This window comes from Eretmochelys imbricata, chromosome 2, assembly GCF_965152235.1.
Source record: "Eretmochelys imbricata isolate rEreImb1 chromosome 2, rEreImb1.hap1, whole genome shotgun sequence".
Taxonomy (NCBI): Eukaryota; Metazoa; Chordata; order Testudines; family Cheloniidae; genus Eretmochelys; species Eretmochelys imbricata.
Window position 1 is genome coordinate 105,561,146 of NC_135573.1, and position 17,736 is coordinate 105,578,881.

A 17,736-nucleotide genomic window follows, 5' to 3' on the forward strand; every position below is an offset into this window, starting at 1 on the left:
GAGCTCGCTGCCCCCTTCACCCCTCCCCCCGCAACGCTCGGAACGTGCGTCCGCTAGTAGGGCCGCTGGGATTGGGTGAGTGCTGCGCAGGCGCGCTGCTCGGGGGTGGCCGGTAGGGCGGGGCAGGGCAGCCCGCGAGCGGAGCCATGGAGGGCGGGAGCGCAGCGGAGGGGCTGCTCGAGGAGCGGCCCCAGGAGGAGACGGTGCCGCAGCCGGAGGAGGTGGAGGCGCTGCCCCGGCCCGAGGAGGAGGCGCGGCCCCGGCCCCGGCCCCGAGAGGAGGAGGAGGAGGAGGAGGAGGAGGCGACGCTGCCCCAACCCCAATCCCAGGAGGAGCGGGAGGAGGCGACGCTGCCCCAACCCCAATCCCAGGAGGAGCGGGAGGAGGCGACGCTGCCCCGGCCCCAGGAGGAGGAGGAGGAGGAGGCGGTGCAGCCCCTGGCGAAGCGCAGGAAGCTCCTGTGCGCCGAGTTCGCCTCCATCACCGGCAGCGACCTGGCCCTGGCTCGCTGCTGCCTGGCGGACAACGACTGGCACATGCAGGTAGGGCCCGGGCGCGGGACGGGCTGGGGGCTGCTGCTGCTGCGCCGGGCCCTCACTCCCGTTCCTTTGCTTTCCAGAGGGCGCTGAACTCCTACTTCGAGCCGCCCGTGGACCAGCGAGACGTGGGCGGGAGGACCCGCGCCCCGCCGGAGACCTGGTGAGCGACGCCGCGGGCGGGGGGGGACTCAAGCTCGCAGGGAAGGCGGTAGCCGGGCCCCCGGCCCAGCCCCCCCCTCGTCTGCCTCCCTCCCCTCTTGGCCAGCACCTTGCAGCTGCAGGGGAGGCCCCGCGGCTCCGCTTTGCTAGCGTTGCTGATGCTGCTCGTCCCCCGCTGTGAAGCTCCTTCCCAAAGGCGAGGGGCATCTCAAGATCCACCCCCGTGTGAATCTCTCACCCGCTGATTGCCCTCCTCCCGCCCCCACCGCGTCTGTGCATCCTGTGTCTGTCTGTATGCTGTCTGCTGGTAAACCGGATTTGTTTCATGTATCCCTGCGCTACAGCATGTGTGCGGACTCTCTTAAAGTCATAGAAGATTAGGGTTGGGAGAGACCTCAGGAGGTCATCTAGTCCAACCCCCTGCTCAAAGTAGGACCAATTCCAGCCAGGGCTTTGTCAAGCCAGGCCTTAAAAACCTCTACGGAAGGAAATTCCACCACTTCCCTAGGTAACCCGTTCCAGTGCTTCACCACCTTCCTAGTGAGAAAGTGTTTCATAATAGGCAACCTAGAGCTCCCCCACTGCAACTTGAGACCATTACTCCTTGTTCTGTCATCTGGTACTACTGAAAACAGCCGAGCTCCATCGTCTTTGCAACCCACCTTCAGGTAGTTGAAGGCTGCTGTCAAATCCCCCCTCTCTCGTTTCTTCTGCAGACTAAATAAGCCCGGTTCCCTGAGCCTCTCCTTGGAAGTCATGTGCCCCAGCCACCTAATAATTTTCACTGGACTCTCTCCAATTTGTCCACATCCTGTCTGTAGTGGAGGGCCCAAAACTGGGCACAATACTCCAGATGTGGCCTCACCAGTGCCAAATAGAGGGGAATAATCACTTCCCTCAATCTGCTGGCAGTGCTCCTACTAATGCAGCCCAATATGCCGTTAGCTTTCTTGGCAACAAGGGCACACTGTTGACTCATATCCAGCTTCTCGTCAACTGTAATCCCCAGGTCCTTTTCTGCAGAACTACCACTTAGCCAGTCAATCCTCAGCCTGTACCGATGTCTGGGATTCTTCTGTCCTAAGTGTAGGACTCTGCACTTGTCCTTGTTGAACCTCATCAGATTTCTTTTGGCCCAATCCTCCAATTTGTCTACGTCCCTCCGGACCCTATCCCTACCTTCCAGCATATCTGCCTCTCCCCCCAGCTTAGTGTCATCCATGAACTTGCTGAGGATACAATCCATCCAATCATCTAGATCATTAATGAAGATGTTGAACAAAACTGACCCCTAGGGCACTCTGCTTGATCCCAACTGCCAACTAGACATTGAGCCGTTGATGACTACCCGTTGAGCCTGACGATCTAGCCAGCTTTCTATCCACTTTATAGTCCATTCATCTAATCCGTGCTTTTTTTAAAACTTGCTGGCAGGAATACTGTGGGAGACTGTATCAAAAGCTTTGCTAAAGTCAAGGTATATCACATCCACCACTTTCCCGATATCTACAAAACCAGTTATCTCATCATAGAAGGCAATCAGGTTGGGCAGGCACATAGGTCATTACTTTAATTATGTCAATCTAAATTCATTTAAGAGGTTATCCCAGTGTAACTTTCCCATGTAGACAAAGCCTGATACATTTTTGCTAAAATTTCTCAATATCAGTTCAGTGTTAGACTAGTGTAGATGGAGCACAGGTTGACAACTGGAGCACAGCATGCACTTAGCTTCCACTAGTGGGACTGAATTGGGAAATCTTAATAGAAATATCTTACTGTAGACATAGTCTATGTCTGGGATAGCCTCCCTCTTCCAAGTCCTTTTAGAAAATATACTGCTTTGGTTAGCTTTCCACTACTAAGCAAACACCCATGTTTTTATAGCTACATTAAAATGATGATGTGAGTTCACATTATAGTGTGAGTTCACATTATAGTATAACCATAAAATTTCATCTTGGCAGGGAAGTCTTGGAAATGCATGCCCATTATAGCTCTTATTTACTTTGTTATATCCCTAGAGCACCCACAACCCCGGTCTCTTTTTGTGCACTTTAGATTGAAGCTCCTTAAGGCATGGATCTTATCATCTTGTCTTTAAAGCACTAAGCTTGGCAGCAGTGCATAACTTACTAATGTTTAAAAGTTGTAGAGAGGAAGTATTTTGGTTAGGGGTCCTATCTTCACAATTTCAAGGTAACAGCCATGTTAGTCTGTATTCGCAAAAAGAAAAGGAGTACTCGTGGCACCTTAGAGACTAACCAATTTATTTGAGCATAAGCTTTCATGAGCTACAGCTCACTTCATCGGATGCATACTGTGGAAAGTGTAGAAGATCTTTTTATACACACAAAGCATGAAAAAATACCTCCCCCCACCCCACTGTCCTGCTGGTAATAGCTTATCTAAAGTGATCGCTCTCCTTACAATGTGTATGATAATCAAGTTGGGCCATTTCCAGCACAAATCCAGGGTTTAACAAGAACGTCTTGGGGGGGGGGGGGTAGGAAAAAACAAGGGGAAATAGGTTACCTTGCATAATGACTTAGCCACTCCCAGTCTCTATTCAAGCCTAAGTTAATTGTATCCAATTTGCAAATGAATTCCAATTCAGCAGTCTCTCGCTGGAGTCTGGATTTGAAGTTTTTTTGTTGTAATATCGCAACTTTCATGTCTGTAATCGCGTGACCAGAGAGATTGAAGTGTTCTCCGACTGGTTTATGAATGTTATAATTCTTGACATCTGATTTGTGTCCATTTATTCTTTTACGTAGAGACTGTCCAGTTTGACCCTCTGATAGTGTGGCTGATGTTATTAGGCCCCTTACAACTACAATACCCACATGTGGAAGTGAAGAAACAGATTGATAGAGCCAGAAGAGTTCCCAGAAGTCACCTACTACAGGACAGGCCTAACAAAGAAAATAACAGAACGCCACTAGCCGTCACCTTCAGCCCCCAACTAAAACCCATTCAACGCATTATTAAGGATCTACAACCTATCCTGAAGGATGACCCAACACTCTCACAAATCTTGGGAGACAGGCCAGTCCTTGCCTACAGACAGCCCCCCAACCTGAAGCAAATACTCACCAGCAACCACACAACAGAACCACTAACCCAGGAACCTATCCTTGCAACAAAGCCCGTTGCCAACTGTGCCCACATATCTATTCAGGGGACACCATCACAGGGCCTAATAACATCAGCCACACTATCAGAGGCTCGTTCACCTGCACATCCACCAATGTGATATATGCCATCATGTGCCAGCAATGCTCCTCTGCCATGTACATTGGTCAGACTGGACAGTCTCTACGTAAAAGAATAAATGGACACAAATCAGATGTCAAGAATTATAACATTCATAAACCAGTCGGAGAACACTTCAATCTCTCTGGTCACGCGATTACAGACATGAAAGTTGCAATTCTTCAACAAAAAAACTTCAAATCCAGACTCCAGCGAGAAACTGTTGAATTGGAATTCATTTGCAAATTGGATACAATTAACTTAGGCTTGAATAGAGACTGGGAGTGGCTAAGTCATTATGCAAGGTAACCTATTTCCCCTTGTTTTTTCCTCCCCCCCCTCCCCCCCCCCCCAGACATTCTTGTTAAACCCTGGATTTGTGCTGGAAATGGCCCAACTTGATTATCATACACATTGTAAGGAGAGTGATCACTTTAGATAAGCTATTACCAGCAGGAGAGTGGGGTCGGGGGAGGTATTTTTTCATGCTTTGTGTGTATAAAAAGATCTGCACTTTCCACAGTATGCATCCGATGAAGTGAGCTGTAGCTCACGAAAGCTTATGCTCAAATAAATTGGTTAGTCTCTAAGGTGCCACAAGTACTCCTTTTCTTTTTATGTTCACAATAAGTTTATGCCTAAGTAGTATGATTAAATCCCATCGTGTCCCTAACTTTCCTAAAAGACCCATTTGATCTTGTCTTGCCAGTTTTGATGGGGACAAGCTGTGCTACAGCTTTTTTTCTTTACTACAGGAACTTGAATTGGAGCACACCTCTTTAACAAGGTTTTGAGCATAGTTTGCTCCCAATCACACAAGAAAACTCAAGTCATATGGCAATATAGTCTGTGTACTACATTGTAGAAGCATGCTGGTTAATCTTAGTAAAGTCTGTAGTGTAGACCAGGCCTAAGCTTTGAAACACTGAAGACTGGGGTGCTTCTTCCCAAAGAAATATGGCAAAATAGACAGTCATTAATATTTTAGAGGAGGTGTACACAGACAGAGGAATCAAAGTAGTTTCAGAACACAGACATATAAAACGAGGTGACCATTATTTCTTTTTCTGGTATGAAACCTGCTCAGATTCTTTCATGTATCCTGAGATTCTCCTTGGTGATTAAAAGGTTTGGAGAGAATTTAAATTAGTTGTGTTAAGCTGGTTTAATTTAAATCAGAATCAAGCCCTTTGTCTTGTGTCTGCAATGAAAAAGAAAAACATTAATTACAGCTACATACTAACCGCACCATGTGATTGTTGCATATGTTCTCAGTCAATGTATTTATTTTAGATGTTTTAAAATTAGAGAGTAATTTGTTAATTTTTGCAGTATGTTCAATAATAGGTTTTTAGTTGGGGAGGTCTAAAAATGTTCTGCTTTAGAAGATGGACGTTACTCCAGGGGAATGCTCAGTTTACTGAATGCAAAAATTTTAAATATTCTTTCTAGTATTGACCTGACTGCTGATGTTACTACTAGTAGTGCTGGAGTGAACAATGCAGACTGCAGGCAACAAGAAGATGACAGCAGGTTCTCTTTACTTACCTGGAATATTGACGGTCTGGATCTAGGAAATCAAGACGACAGAGCTAGAGGAGTCTGCTCTTATTTAGCATTGTAAGTATTATCTCCTTTATAAGTCAGTTTAATATTTAGACTCGTAACTATCGTATCTTATTTTAAGAGTCTATAGGATGTATACCCCCAAAGTATCCAAGCACCAAATACAGAAATACTATAATACAGAAACTTCATAATGTGTGTAATCCTAAACTAGCTTAACTAAAAGCTGTGATTTGGTTGGCCAAAAGAGGTTCTGAACCTAATCTCCCAATATATGCAAGCTTTGGTACTAAAAGCCTTTTTGCCAGATAGTCACTGTAACATATAACTTTTTTTTTTTAAATAAGCATAATTGATATTAAATGTCTAGCTATAGTAATGAGTCAGGAGGTTGTGGGATTGAAATAATAGATTATAACGTCAGGAAATGCAAATGCTGTGCTTCCAGTGACAGTATTAACTTGACCCTGTTGCACAACTTGCATTATTTTATGGTGTGTAGTTTAAGACAAAGCACAAAAAGATCACTCACAAAAGGAAAAACAGAAATACAAAATCCTGATTACAAATAAAGTGGCTGAGTTGACATTACTGTTTTCTTGTTTCCATATTACTTGTACTTTGAACTGTGAATCTGAACATGGGGGTTGCATTTATTTTCCATATTCTTTTTAAAATGTTATCAACTAAATAGTCTCATTGCATTGGAGACATTTATTCTTTGCTGAGGTGTGTGGGGTTGGGAACAGAGAGTTCCCAACTTAAAAATGCTGCTGTTCAACAGTCTTCAGTTGGTCTGTTGTGGTGGCTTTGCAGTGGATAACTTTACAACCGTTTGTGTAAAATGCAAACCTAAAATTTGCAGAATAGGTAGAATGCAGTAAAAATTGTGAAGATGCACTAAAACTGCTGAGTTGATGACTTTTCTTAGTTAAATCAGTGCAAACCCATAAAATGGATGGATTACACTCAAACAGGTGTGATCCTTGCCTGTAATCGTTTAGCTTAATATTGTAATTTAGCAGTGCAAACTAAACCAATTTAAACAAATGTTAACCCTTTAGATACATTTAAATTGGTTTATCAGATCAGTTTTAAATTGATAATTAAACTGGTGCAATTTTTCGTGGATAGACAAGGCCCTATGTTTTTCCTTCATGCAAATTATCCCAGTACCAAACCCTGTACTTGCTCGGAGCATGTTTACATAAAAATGGTGACAAGCTGCTGCTGCCTGTGTCCTGTCTACATGAATGCTTCCAGTGTCACTAGCAACAGGAGAGCCACCGATAGTAGTGCAGCAGAAGTAGATCTTTAAAAAAGGTCTAGCGTAGACAAGGCTAAGGAGAACAATTGCCCTTTTACCTGTCAGTCTGGACTGGGAGATTGGGGGGGGTGTTATCACAAAGGTGATAGGTCTTAATTGGACTCTCCTAGAAATCTTAGGGCTTCTAAATGTGCTCTGAAACTATATTTTCAGTCACTAACTTAAATTCCCCCACGTGCATAAAATTAGACACCTGCATAATTGTTTTCGAGATCCAGATCTATGTGAGGAAATTAGGCCCCCCTATTAGTAACTTGTTGGTAAAATACAGATTTGAATCTTTTTTTTCCCCTCCAAATATGGTGGCATTTTTACATGCCAACAGATGTGACAGAGCTTCTTTGGAAACCATCATAGGCACTCCACATGTTTAAAAAACCCCAGCCCTACACCCAAAACCTTACTCTGTTTACATTTGGCATTACAATGTGAAAAACTGTGTCTGCTTTAAAAGTTATATTGTAAACTTGTCTTGCTGATTTCAGATACAGTCCAGATGTGGTGTTTTTACAGGAGGTTATTCCACCATACTTCAGTTACCTACAGAAGAGAGCAGTCAGTTACACAATCATTCCAGGTAAAAAATGAAGGCCTAAAAATTTGAGAAATCTGGTTCAAATGGATAGAAGAAACAAAAAAAAAAGTTGTTTTCTACTCACTAGCTTGTTAATACCACTCTGACCGTTGGTAGAAGTTGAAAGGAAAAAGGAGGGGAAAAAATCAGTGAAATGGATTTCCTTGGCTTCTAAACTCTGGAATCCAGTTTGATGCAAATTATAAATGAACATATTAACTGTCACTTTCTTCTAGCTTTTTTCTTTTAGAAAGACAGACTTTAAGATTAAGGACAGAGTTAAAATTAATTCATTTTTCTGATCCTTCACTATTACTGAAAATAGCTACATGTTGTATGGATTAGGATAAGAAATGTGCAACCTGAAAAGATCTCTGTGAAAATATATACCGTATATGCTCGTTCATCAGCCCATTCATTTATAAGCTGACCCCCCAAGATGGATAGGTAAAAATAGTGAAAACTGTATGACCCTTTCATAAGCCGACCCTATATTTCAGGGGTTAGCAAACTTTGGCGCCCGGCCCGTTAGGGTAAGCCGCTGGCGAGTTGGGACGCTTTGTTTACCTGGAGCGTTCACAGGCACAAAGCCCCTCAGCTCCCTGTGGCCGCAGTTCACCGTTCCCAGCCAATGGGAGCTGCGGGAATTGGCTTGCCACTTCCCGCAGCTCCCATTGGCTGGGAATGGTGAACCGCAGCCACAGGGAACTTAGGGGCTCCAGGTAAACAAAACGACAATGTATTAGATATTCAATTCAGTGATTTTCATAGAGTTTAAAATCATCAAATTTTGGTGTAGGCCCGTTTATAAGCCGACTCCCGCTCTTTGATGCGTCATGTTTTTACCAAAAATATTTGGCTTATTAACGAGTATATACGGTAATTCTTCTGTATGAAGGGATGGATGAATATGGTGCATACAGCACTGAACTTTTCTTTCCTTTCCTTATTCCTCTTTAGGTAATATAGATGGTTATTTCACTGCCATAATGCTGAAAAAATCAAGAGTGAAGTTTTTAAGGCAAGAAATAATACCTTTCCCAACAACCTCCATGATGAGAAACCTATTAGTTGTGCATGTAAGTGGGTCACTATATATTACAAAGCAGTTGAATGTCTAATTTAAGGTGACAAATGTTTCTTAGTCTGGAGTTAAGTTTGTAAATATGGGTACTAATTTGAAGGGAAAAAGCATCAACAGATCATTATAATTTAAGAGAAAAAATAACTTGAAAAGTAGGGCATTTAGATTTGAAGTCTCCAATAAAAACTCTAGAAAGGATGCATCAAACAATTTTATCTGTACACTCTTACACATATCCACGCTCTCACCAAATCATGCTACCCCCAACAAATGTGTGTATATAAGTCACATTACTCCATTCTCCTGTACCATTCTCAACCCACCATGTGTCACCTACTCAGAGATTATCCCTCACTTCACCCTCCCGCAACAAGAGAGACCTTCAGTATTGTACCTCTTAGATCTTTGGTATGCATATCAAACCTATGAAATTCCAGTGCACCTTCTCATTAGATTTTCTCCGCATCAGACACACTGGTTGTTGTAACCATTTAAATAGTTAAACCACAGGACAGGAGTTTAAGTCTGTTCTGCTGCGGGCTTCTTAAACCTCAAATACTCTTGCCATTAGCCTGAGTAAGCTAAGAATAGGTACAGATTAAGTTGTCCACAACTGCTGGTAGAACTGCAAAGTATACAATGTCTGATATGTCCCCAGCTGCAATATGCAGTAGTGTTGTAGCTGTGTTGGTCCCAGGATATTAGACAGACAAGGTGGCTGTGGTAATATGTTAGACCAACTTCTGTTGGTGACAAAGACAAGCTTTCAAGCTTATGCATAGCTCTTCAGGTCTGGAAAATATACTCAAAGGGTATGTCTGCATTGCAATTAAAAACCTGTGGCTACCCAGTGCCAGCTGACTCAGACTTGCAGGGCTTAGGCTGCATGGCTGTTTAGTTGTGGTGTAATTTGGGCTCAGATTGGAGCCAGGGCTCTAGGACCCTTCAAGGTGGGAGGATCCCAGAGCTTGGGCTGGAGCCAGAGCCTGAATGTCTACATCTCAACTGAACAGCCCTTAGCCTGAGCCCAAGTAAGCTGGTATAGGCCAGCCATGGTTTTTAATTGCAGTTTAGACATACTCGGAGTGTCATAGCTAAATACAAGGTGGCACAGATTGTTTAGCATAGGCAGTTAACATGTACTTCATAGATTCATAGATTCATGTACTTCATAGATTCATAGATTCATAGATATTTAGGTCAGAAGGGACCATTATGATCATCTAGTCTGACCTCCTGCACAACGCAGGCCACAGAATTTCACCCACCACTCCTACAAAAAAAACCTCACACCTATATCTGTGCTATTGAAGTCCTCAAATTGTAGTTTAAAGACCTCAAGGAGCAGAGAATCCTCCAGCAAGTGACCCGTGCCCCATGCTACAGAGGAAGGCGAAAAACCTCCAGGGCCTCTTCCAATCTGCCCTGGAGGAAAATTCCTTCCCGACCCCAAATATGGCGATCAGCTAAACCCTGAGCATATGGGCAAGATTCATCAGCCAGATACTTCAAGGTGAAGTGATCTGTTGTTACCCCTTCAGACATAGGGGGGATAGGCAGCAGGAGGGGGGCAGGTTGTTGGTGGGTTATAGATATTGTAATAAGCTATAAATCCAGTGTCCATGGTTCAGTCTGTGATTTTTAGTGTCTAGCAAAGTTATGCTGCAGTGGTTTTTACCAGACCACCAAAGTAAAGGGTTTAGCCGTCATACTTGCCAGACATGAACTTTTTACACAGAGGGAGCATAGAATAGTAGGAAAAGAAGGGCAAAGTAAGATTATTTGGGATACCTTCTCTGCATTTGTATACTTTAAGAAAACCAAAACCACCCAGATAATGTGAACTAAACCTAAACTTTTGACTTTCCAGATATGCAAGTGTGTTGGTTTTTTTAAAAATACATCTTGTTAATATTTCCCCTTCAGTTACTGATGCATATTTACAACCTTTCTATCTTTCAAATAGTTATATATACACCTCAGACTTTTCAAAAAAAAATATTCTACCTTAGTATAAGATAACATATTAGTATAAGATAAGATATTAAATTTTGGGGAGACTTGTTTCACTTGGGTTGAAGTAGAGGTCAGCATTGGCTTTTTAACTGAAAGCCACTTCCAGCCTTAAGCTTAGAGTGGTTAGCATGGCTCTGGAATAAAAAGTTGAAAATTCTGCCCTCATAAAGGAACTTTAAAAAAGGATGCCCTTGTCCTGCTCAGCAAAATGTCCTGAAAGATTTTAGGGTGCGGAGTATTTCTTGCCATATATAAGCTGTGAACTGAACCGGATTTGAATTCTTAGTTAAAAATCAACGTTTAAGCCTGCTGCTAGTGGCACATTCACTGTCAAAAACCTCACTTATGACAGCAGAATTAGAGAGGCCCAATATCAAGTTGTAAATCACTTCTATCCTGTATAATAGCAGTTTTAACAAGCAGAAGATTGTTCCTGTTCAATATTTGAACAGTATGTTTTGTCTTTGGCCTTCAACTGTATTCCACGGTGTATGGTTTAATATTTCTTTCTTTGTCTAACAGGTGAATATATCTGGTAATGAACTCTGCCTTATGACTTCCCATCTAGAGAGCACAAAAGGTCATGCCAAGGAACGCTTAAATCAACTGAGGCAGGTGTTAAAGACAATGCAGGAGGCATCAGAGTCAACTACCATTATATTTGGAGGGGATACAAACCTAAGAGATCATGAGGTGAATAGCAGTAAACCGCTTAGAATTATTTTGAGAACAAACCACCATTTTGAACTCTGTTGGGGGGTTTCCTCCTTTTTATAGAATACAGTGACTTTTCCCACAGATCAGTTATACATAACGGAGATGTTGAGCTTTCTACTCTCAAACATGCACAGGTGTGCCATCTAAGGTATTTCTGCACAGCAAAGAAAAACCCACGGCTGGCCTATGCAGGCTGACAGAACTCGGCCTGTGCAGGCTGTTTCATTGCTGTGTAGACTTCTGGGCTCAGGCTGGAACCCAAGCTCTGGGACCTTCCCACCTCATAGGGTGCTATTGCCTGGGCTCTAGCTGTAGCCCAGACATCTACACAGTAATGAAACAGGGCCGAGTAGGTTGGCATGGCCAGTGAGGAGTGTCTAGCTGCTGTGTAGACATACCTGTAGCAACCCCATCCATTAAGTGAAAAAGTGAAACTGGGACAAGTGAGGTTGCTGCCTAGTAGATGATGTTTAGGCTTGATTGTGCATGTCTACTTTGGAGCAATGTTACAGCTGAAGTGACATCAAAATTAAAAGAGATGGTGGTTTTTCCTCCCCAATTGGCTTTGTGTTGCTCCTCTAAAGAAATACACAGAGTCTATGTGCAAGCTGTAATCTTCAGAAATAACCTAATTCTGGGTGCCACATTTTTAGTTGCCCAACTTTGGAAATCTAGCACTCAATTTTCAGAGATGCTGAGCACTGACACTTCAAGTTGAAATTAGCAAGAGCTTTGGTACTCAATACTTCTGGAAAGTCAGATCCTATGTGTTTAACTTGGAGCAACTGAAAATGGAGGGACTGAAAATAAGGTCACTTCTGAAAAATTGGTTACCGGGGTTCCAACTGAGGGTGTTAAGTATTACTGAAGACCCAGTCTTGCATGATCAGGTTTAGTCACTTAAAAATGCAGTGGTTTCTTACACACACTTTGATTTGGGAAGTGCAACATGAACAGTCAGTCTTAGGTGGTTTATATTTTTATATATTTCTTAAATTCTTAAGGGGCTATCCTATTTTAAATAGTGTTTAAATAGTTGTAGCTGGTGCTGTGCAGAAAAACAATGTGCTGTAATATCTAAATTCTAGGTTCAGCAAATGATTGTCATGCATATTACATTAAAGGCATTAGCGGGTATAATGTTGTTCCATTTTTTCTCTCTTTAGGTTACTCAAGTAGGTGGCTTACCTAACAATATTTTGGACATATGGGAATTTTTGGGCAAACCAGGGCACTGCCGTTATACATGGGACACAAACTGCAATTCTAACCTGGATGCAAGTTACAAATGTAAGTTCCGATTTGATCGCATATTCTTCCGAACTGCAGCAGAAGGGGGACAAATTATTCCACGGAGTTTGGACTTAATTGGACTAGAAAAATTAGACTGTGGTAGATTTCCCAGCGATCACTGGGGTCTTCTGTGTGATTTTGATGTGATACTGTAAAGAAAACAAAGCTTTTAAAGTCTATGTATCGTTGCAAAAGCTCTTAAATCTTTTAACCTTTGGATTTCACAAAAATTTAATTCTAAATTTACATAAGATTTATTTTACAATCCTAAGGAGTTACCCACTCATTTAACATTTGCTGGGAGGTCTGCAGAGTAAAAAGCCAAAACCTTTTTATTTTCTTTGTATGCATTCTAGCCAACTTTTTAAAAATGTATTTTAATGTCGCATAAAGCACAGAAATACAAAACACAATCCATTTTTAAATGGAAGAGAGAAAACAATCTCAAATATAATCCATCAAAGAATTAAAACATAGTCATTCACGCTCTTTTTCTTTTATCACTTTTTGTTGTAGTAGTCTCAATAAATATTGATTGTAAATTTTTTTAGTGTAAATGTCTGTTTCTTTTGTGGCTAATGCCATAAACATTGTCTTATTTCTCGCAAGGCACCTAATATCTCACGTAACTCAGGACATTTCCATGTAATTCAGAGTTCAGTCTTAAAGGATAATATTGGTGTTTTCAAAAGGATGAATAGATGTTAACAAAAAAAAAATAGTTCAATAAACAACTGAAATATTACACAGAATGGCTTTAAGAATTGGATATTGGATGATAAACTTCTTCAGTCATCCATCTTACAATAGACATATGGAAGTTATGCTCTTGGGCTATTAAATAGCTCACTTTATCAATCTAGATATGAGGGAGAGCTGCATGTTTTAAAACATGAGAACAAATGTTGGTAACTTTTGAAAATTATCTGTTGTAAGATTTCATAAATCCCTGGAGTGAATTTACCTTTCTGAGCATTCCTCCTTCATCTAGTGCACTTCTGCTGCCACATTTTCATCAACAGAATGTTCTCTTCTATGTAAAGCTGGAGCAGTCAGAAAGTGTAATTGAATTTTATTTCATGCTCTCCCAAAAGAGCAAACAGAAGAGGTTTGTTTTGTTTTTAGGGTGTGAATAATTAACCTCTTGGAGGACATTTTATGGAAGTACAGCGTATTAAGTTGTGTGATAACTAAGGGCTAAAGTTCAGAATACTGAGTGAAGGTGGAGAACACTCGAGCTATGGAGTATGGTATAGAAGCCTTTTATTAAATAAGTTTAGCTGAACTTGTGGGTAATGTACATCATTCCAAAGATGAGGGAAACTTCAGAGGTGGCAAATACATGCAACACCTCAGAAAAGGGGATGTAAGGGAGTCTAAATTAGTGTTACGTACCATGAGGGGACAAGAAGCAAGGGCCAGATTTTCAAAGGTATTTAAGTGCCTATAGGTGTAGAATAGGGAGTTAGGAACCAAACAGGATTTTCAAAAGCACCTATGTCAAGGTTCCTTCCCCACTCTGAACTCTAGGGTACAGATGTGGAGACCTGCATGAAAAACCCCCTAAGCTTATTTTTACCAGCTTAGGTTAAAACTTCACCAAGGTACAAACTATTTTACCTTTTGCCCTTGGACTTTATTGCTGCCACCACCAAGCATCTAACAAATATCTAACAGGGAAAGAGCCCGCTGGGAAACAGCCTACTTGGAAACCTCTTCCACCCCCCCCCCCCCCCAAAAAAAAATCCTCCCAAACCCTACACCCCCTTTCCTGGGGAAGGCTTGATAAAAATCCTCACCAATTTGCATAGGTGAACACAGACCCAAACCCTTGGATCTTAAGAACAATGAAAAAGCAATCCGGATCTTAAAAAAAGAATTTTAATTAAAGAAAAAGTAAAAGAATCCCCTCTGTAAAATCAGGATGGTAAATACCTTACAGGGTAATCAGATTCAAAACATAGAGAATCCTTCCAGGCAAAACCTTAAGTTACAAAAAGACACAAAAACAGGAATATACATTCCATTCAGCACAATTTATTTTATCAGCCATTTAAACAAAACAGACTCTAACGCATATCTAACTAGATTGCTTGTTAGCCCTTTACAGGAGTTCTAACCTGCATTCCTGCTCTGGTCCCGGCAAAAGCAACACCCAGACAGAGAGAACCCTTTGTCGTCCCCCCCCCCCCCAGCTTTGAAAGTATCTTGTCTCCTCATTGGTCCTTTTGGTCAGGTACCAGCGAAGTTGTCTTAGCTTCTTAACCCTTTACAGGTGAAAGAGTTTTTCCTCTGGCCAGGAGGGATTTAAAGGTGTTTACCCTTCCCTTTATATTTGACAAACTATGTGCGTATCTGCATCTTTAGGCAACCAGATACTTGAAAAATCTGGCTGTCTCTCTTGTGTAAGCACATACATAGTCCCACTAAAATCAGTAGGATTACTCACATGCTTAGACCAAACACATGTGTAAGTGTTTGCAGGATTGGGACCTTAGTTTCTGCCCTGGATTTAACCCTTAATGTTCAGGACCCAGATTTTGTTTCTGTGAGGCTCATCCATGAGCTTTGAGGATATGTCTATGCTGCAGTTAGACACCCCCAGCTGGCTGGAGTCAGCTGACTTGGGCTCCTGAGGCTTGGGCTAAGAGGCTGTTTAACCATGTAGATCAGAGGTGGGCAAACTATGGCCTGCTGCCTGCCCAGCCCTTGAGTTTCCGCCCCTCCCCTGCAGCCTTAGCTCACCATGCTGCCAGCACTCTGAGTGGCGGGGCTGCGAGCTCCTGCTGGGCAGCACGGTGGCGTGGCTGGCTCCAGCCGGGCACCGTGGCTGCCAGTGTTGCTTGTCTGAGCAGCATGGTAAAGGGGCAGGGGGTCCCGGGGGGCAGTCGGAGCAGGGGGCGGTTGGATGGGGGGGATGTGCGGTCAGGGGATGGGGAACAGGGGGGTTTGGATAGGGTTTGGGGCAGTCAGGGAGCAGGGTGGGGTCCCCGGGGTGGTGGTGGTGGTTGTTACGGGTGGGGGGTCCCAGGAGGGGCTGGTCAGGGGACAAGGAGCGGGGGGGTTTGATAGGTCAGAGGTTCTGAGGGGGGCAGTCAGGGGGCAGGGACCAGGCTGTTTGCAGAGGCACAGCCTTCCCTACCCAGCCCTCCAAACAGTTTTGGAACCCTGATGTGGCCCTCAGGCCAAAAAGTTTGCCCACTCCTGATGTAGATGTTTAGCCTTGGCCTGGAGCCTGGGCTCTAGGAACCTGTGAGGCACCTCAATTAAAGAGCCTGCATCAGCTGGTGTGGGCCAGCAGTGCATGGCTAATTGTAAAGTAAACCTACCCTGAAAGGAGCAGGGCCTAATATCCTCAGTTTTTGCATCTTCCATTGACTCCAGAGAAGCTGTAGGTGCCCATCACCTTAAAAAATATCAGACTCTTAATACCTAAAGACAGTGAGTGATGGAGCTATACTGCCCTAATTTCCTAGCGCAGACCAGGCCTAACACGCTTGAAACCATGTTAGCTGACCACATTGTAGCTTAAGGGGAGCCTAGGGTGAGAAACAGTCATGGTGAAGATGACCCTATTAAGGAATCATATACACTACAGTTAAGGCTTTGATTTTGTCACAGAGGTCACGGAATCCGTGACTTCCAGAGACCTCAGTGACTTCAGCCTCCCACCTCCCGCCTGTGGAGGCTGGGAACTGTAGGGTCCCCCTGCTGCCTGAGCTGCTGCAGAGGAACCCTGCAGCTCTGGGCCCCCTTGGGGAGTGTGGGACCCTTGAGCACTGGGTCGGGGCTTCTGCAACTGCCCAGCTGCTGCAGGCGATGTGAGGACCCCCCTACCTCCCCATTTTGTCACGGATATTTTTAGTAAAACTCACGGACAGGTCACGGGCTTCTGTGAATTTTTCTTTCTTGCTCGTGACCTGTCCGTGACTTTTACTAAAAATATCCGTGACAAAATCTTAGCCTTAAAAGTTTGCAGGCCAGGATAATAGCAGTGATAAATCTGCTAGCTTGTAATAAGTCTCTTGGGTTCACGCATTCGATTTGGAGGTCATCAGTCTATTGTTCAAAGCTCTCCTTTGTTAGAAATCATATCCAGAGATATGGAGCAGGATTGAAGACGAAGTGATATCAGTCTCCTTTTATACTTTTTAGGCTAAGTGAATGGAATGTTAATAGCAAAAGATGGAGCCTTAGATCACATGTCCTTACATGCCTTGCTGAATCATTGGGTGAGCTGATTGTCCTTAATGGACCATCAAGCAGGCTGGCTAGCCTTGATGCAAATCTGTCTTGGAGCATCATCCAAGAAAACATGTTTGAGATACAAACACATAGCCTATATTCATAACTTCAGACACAACAATGATACATGGATTTAAACAGTCAAAATAAGACTATATGATATAATATAAGATATATGAAATGAAATAATGTAAAAATTAACCCCCCAATACCCTCCCCCTAAAGTTCATGTGCACCTCTCCTGGCTGAGCCCAACAGATTATACAGAATGCAGAGATTTTTACCATCATTTTTGAGATATGGGGTTCTTAAAATTAATAAATTAAATAGAAATAGAACAATCTAACAAAAATAAAACACCTCTAAGTAATCAAACTGTCAGATCTCACAAACTGAGATACCTGATTACCCCCAAACTTTACAAAATCAATTCATGGGTAGAGAAATCATAGGAGACATTTCAAGCTGGCTGGTTTAGTTGTGGCCAAATTGGGAGGAGAGTGACAAAATCAGACTTGTGACAAACTGAACTATGGAGAAGCTCCTCCCCTCTCCATTAGAAGAACCATAACCCATTAGAAAAAAAAATCACATTTTCCCTAAATCAAAGCAACACAGCACAGCAGTGCCAGTGTACCACTTAGCTGTGAGGAGAGGTGTACGTTAGAATCAAGCTTCCAGAATAACTCTGAATGTTTTGCAGAGTGAACTGTATTGATGCCATATCCTGATTAAATTAAGTAATTAATGGTGGAGGACTGAGCACTGGTAACCTGACCAACTTCACATAGAATTTTACATTTTGAAGCTCTAGCAGTCCTCAGATACGATTACTGCATTCAGATCCTCTTATTTCATCACGATTATGAAAGGCAGGACCTTGCTCAGCCAGAAAATGTCAACTCGACTTCTGCCATCTTCATCAAAAATGCTTTTCAGTCCTGTTCTTCCAGTGCACAGC

The 17,736-nt window shown here is 42.9% G+C and overlaps 1 protein-coding gene across 1 annotated transcript; it reads left to right on the plus strand.

The window, feature by feature from the left end:
• Window positions 1-95: 95 nt before the first annotated feature.
• Window positions 96-13,075, plus strand: TDP2 (tyrosyl-DNA phosphodiesterase 2). The gene is made up of 7 exons (XM_077810561.1): window positions 96-542; window positions 620-699; window positions 5,406-5,573; window positions 7,332-7,423; window positions 8,381-8,499; window positions 11,043-11,213; window positions 12,404-13,075. Exons 1-7 carry the CDS (start codon window positions 147-149, stop codon window positions 12,683-12,685), a joined length of 1,308 nt encoding a protein of 435 aa, XP_077666687.1. The 5' UTR covers window positions 96-146; the 3' UTR covers window positions 12,686-13,075.
• The last annotated feature ends 4,661 nt before the right edge of the window (window positions 13,076-17,736 follow it).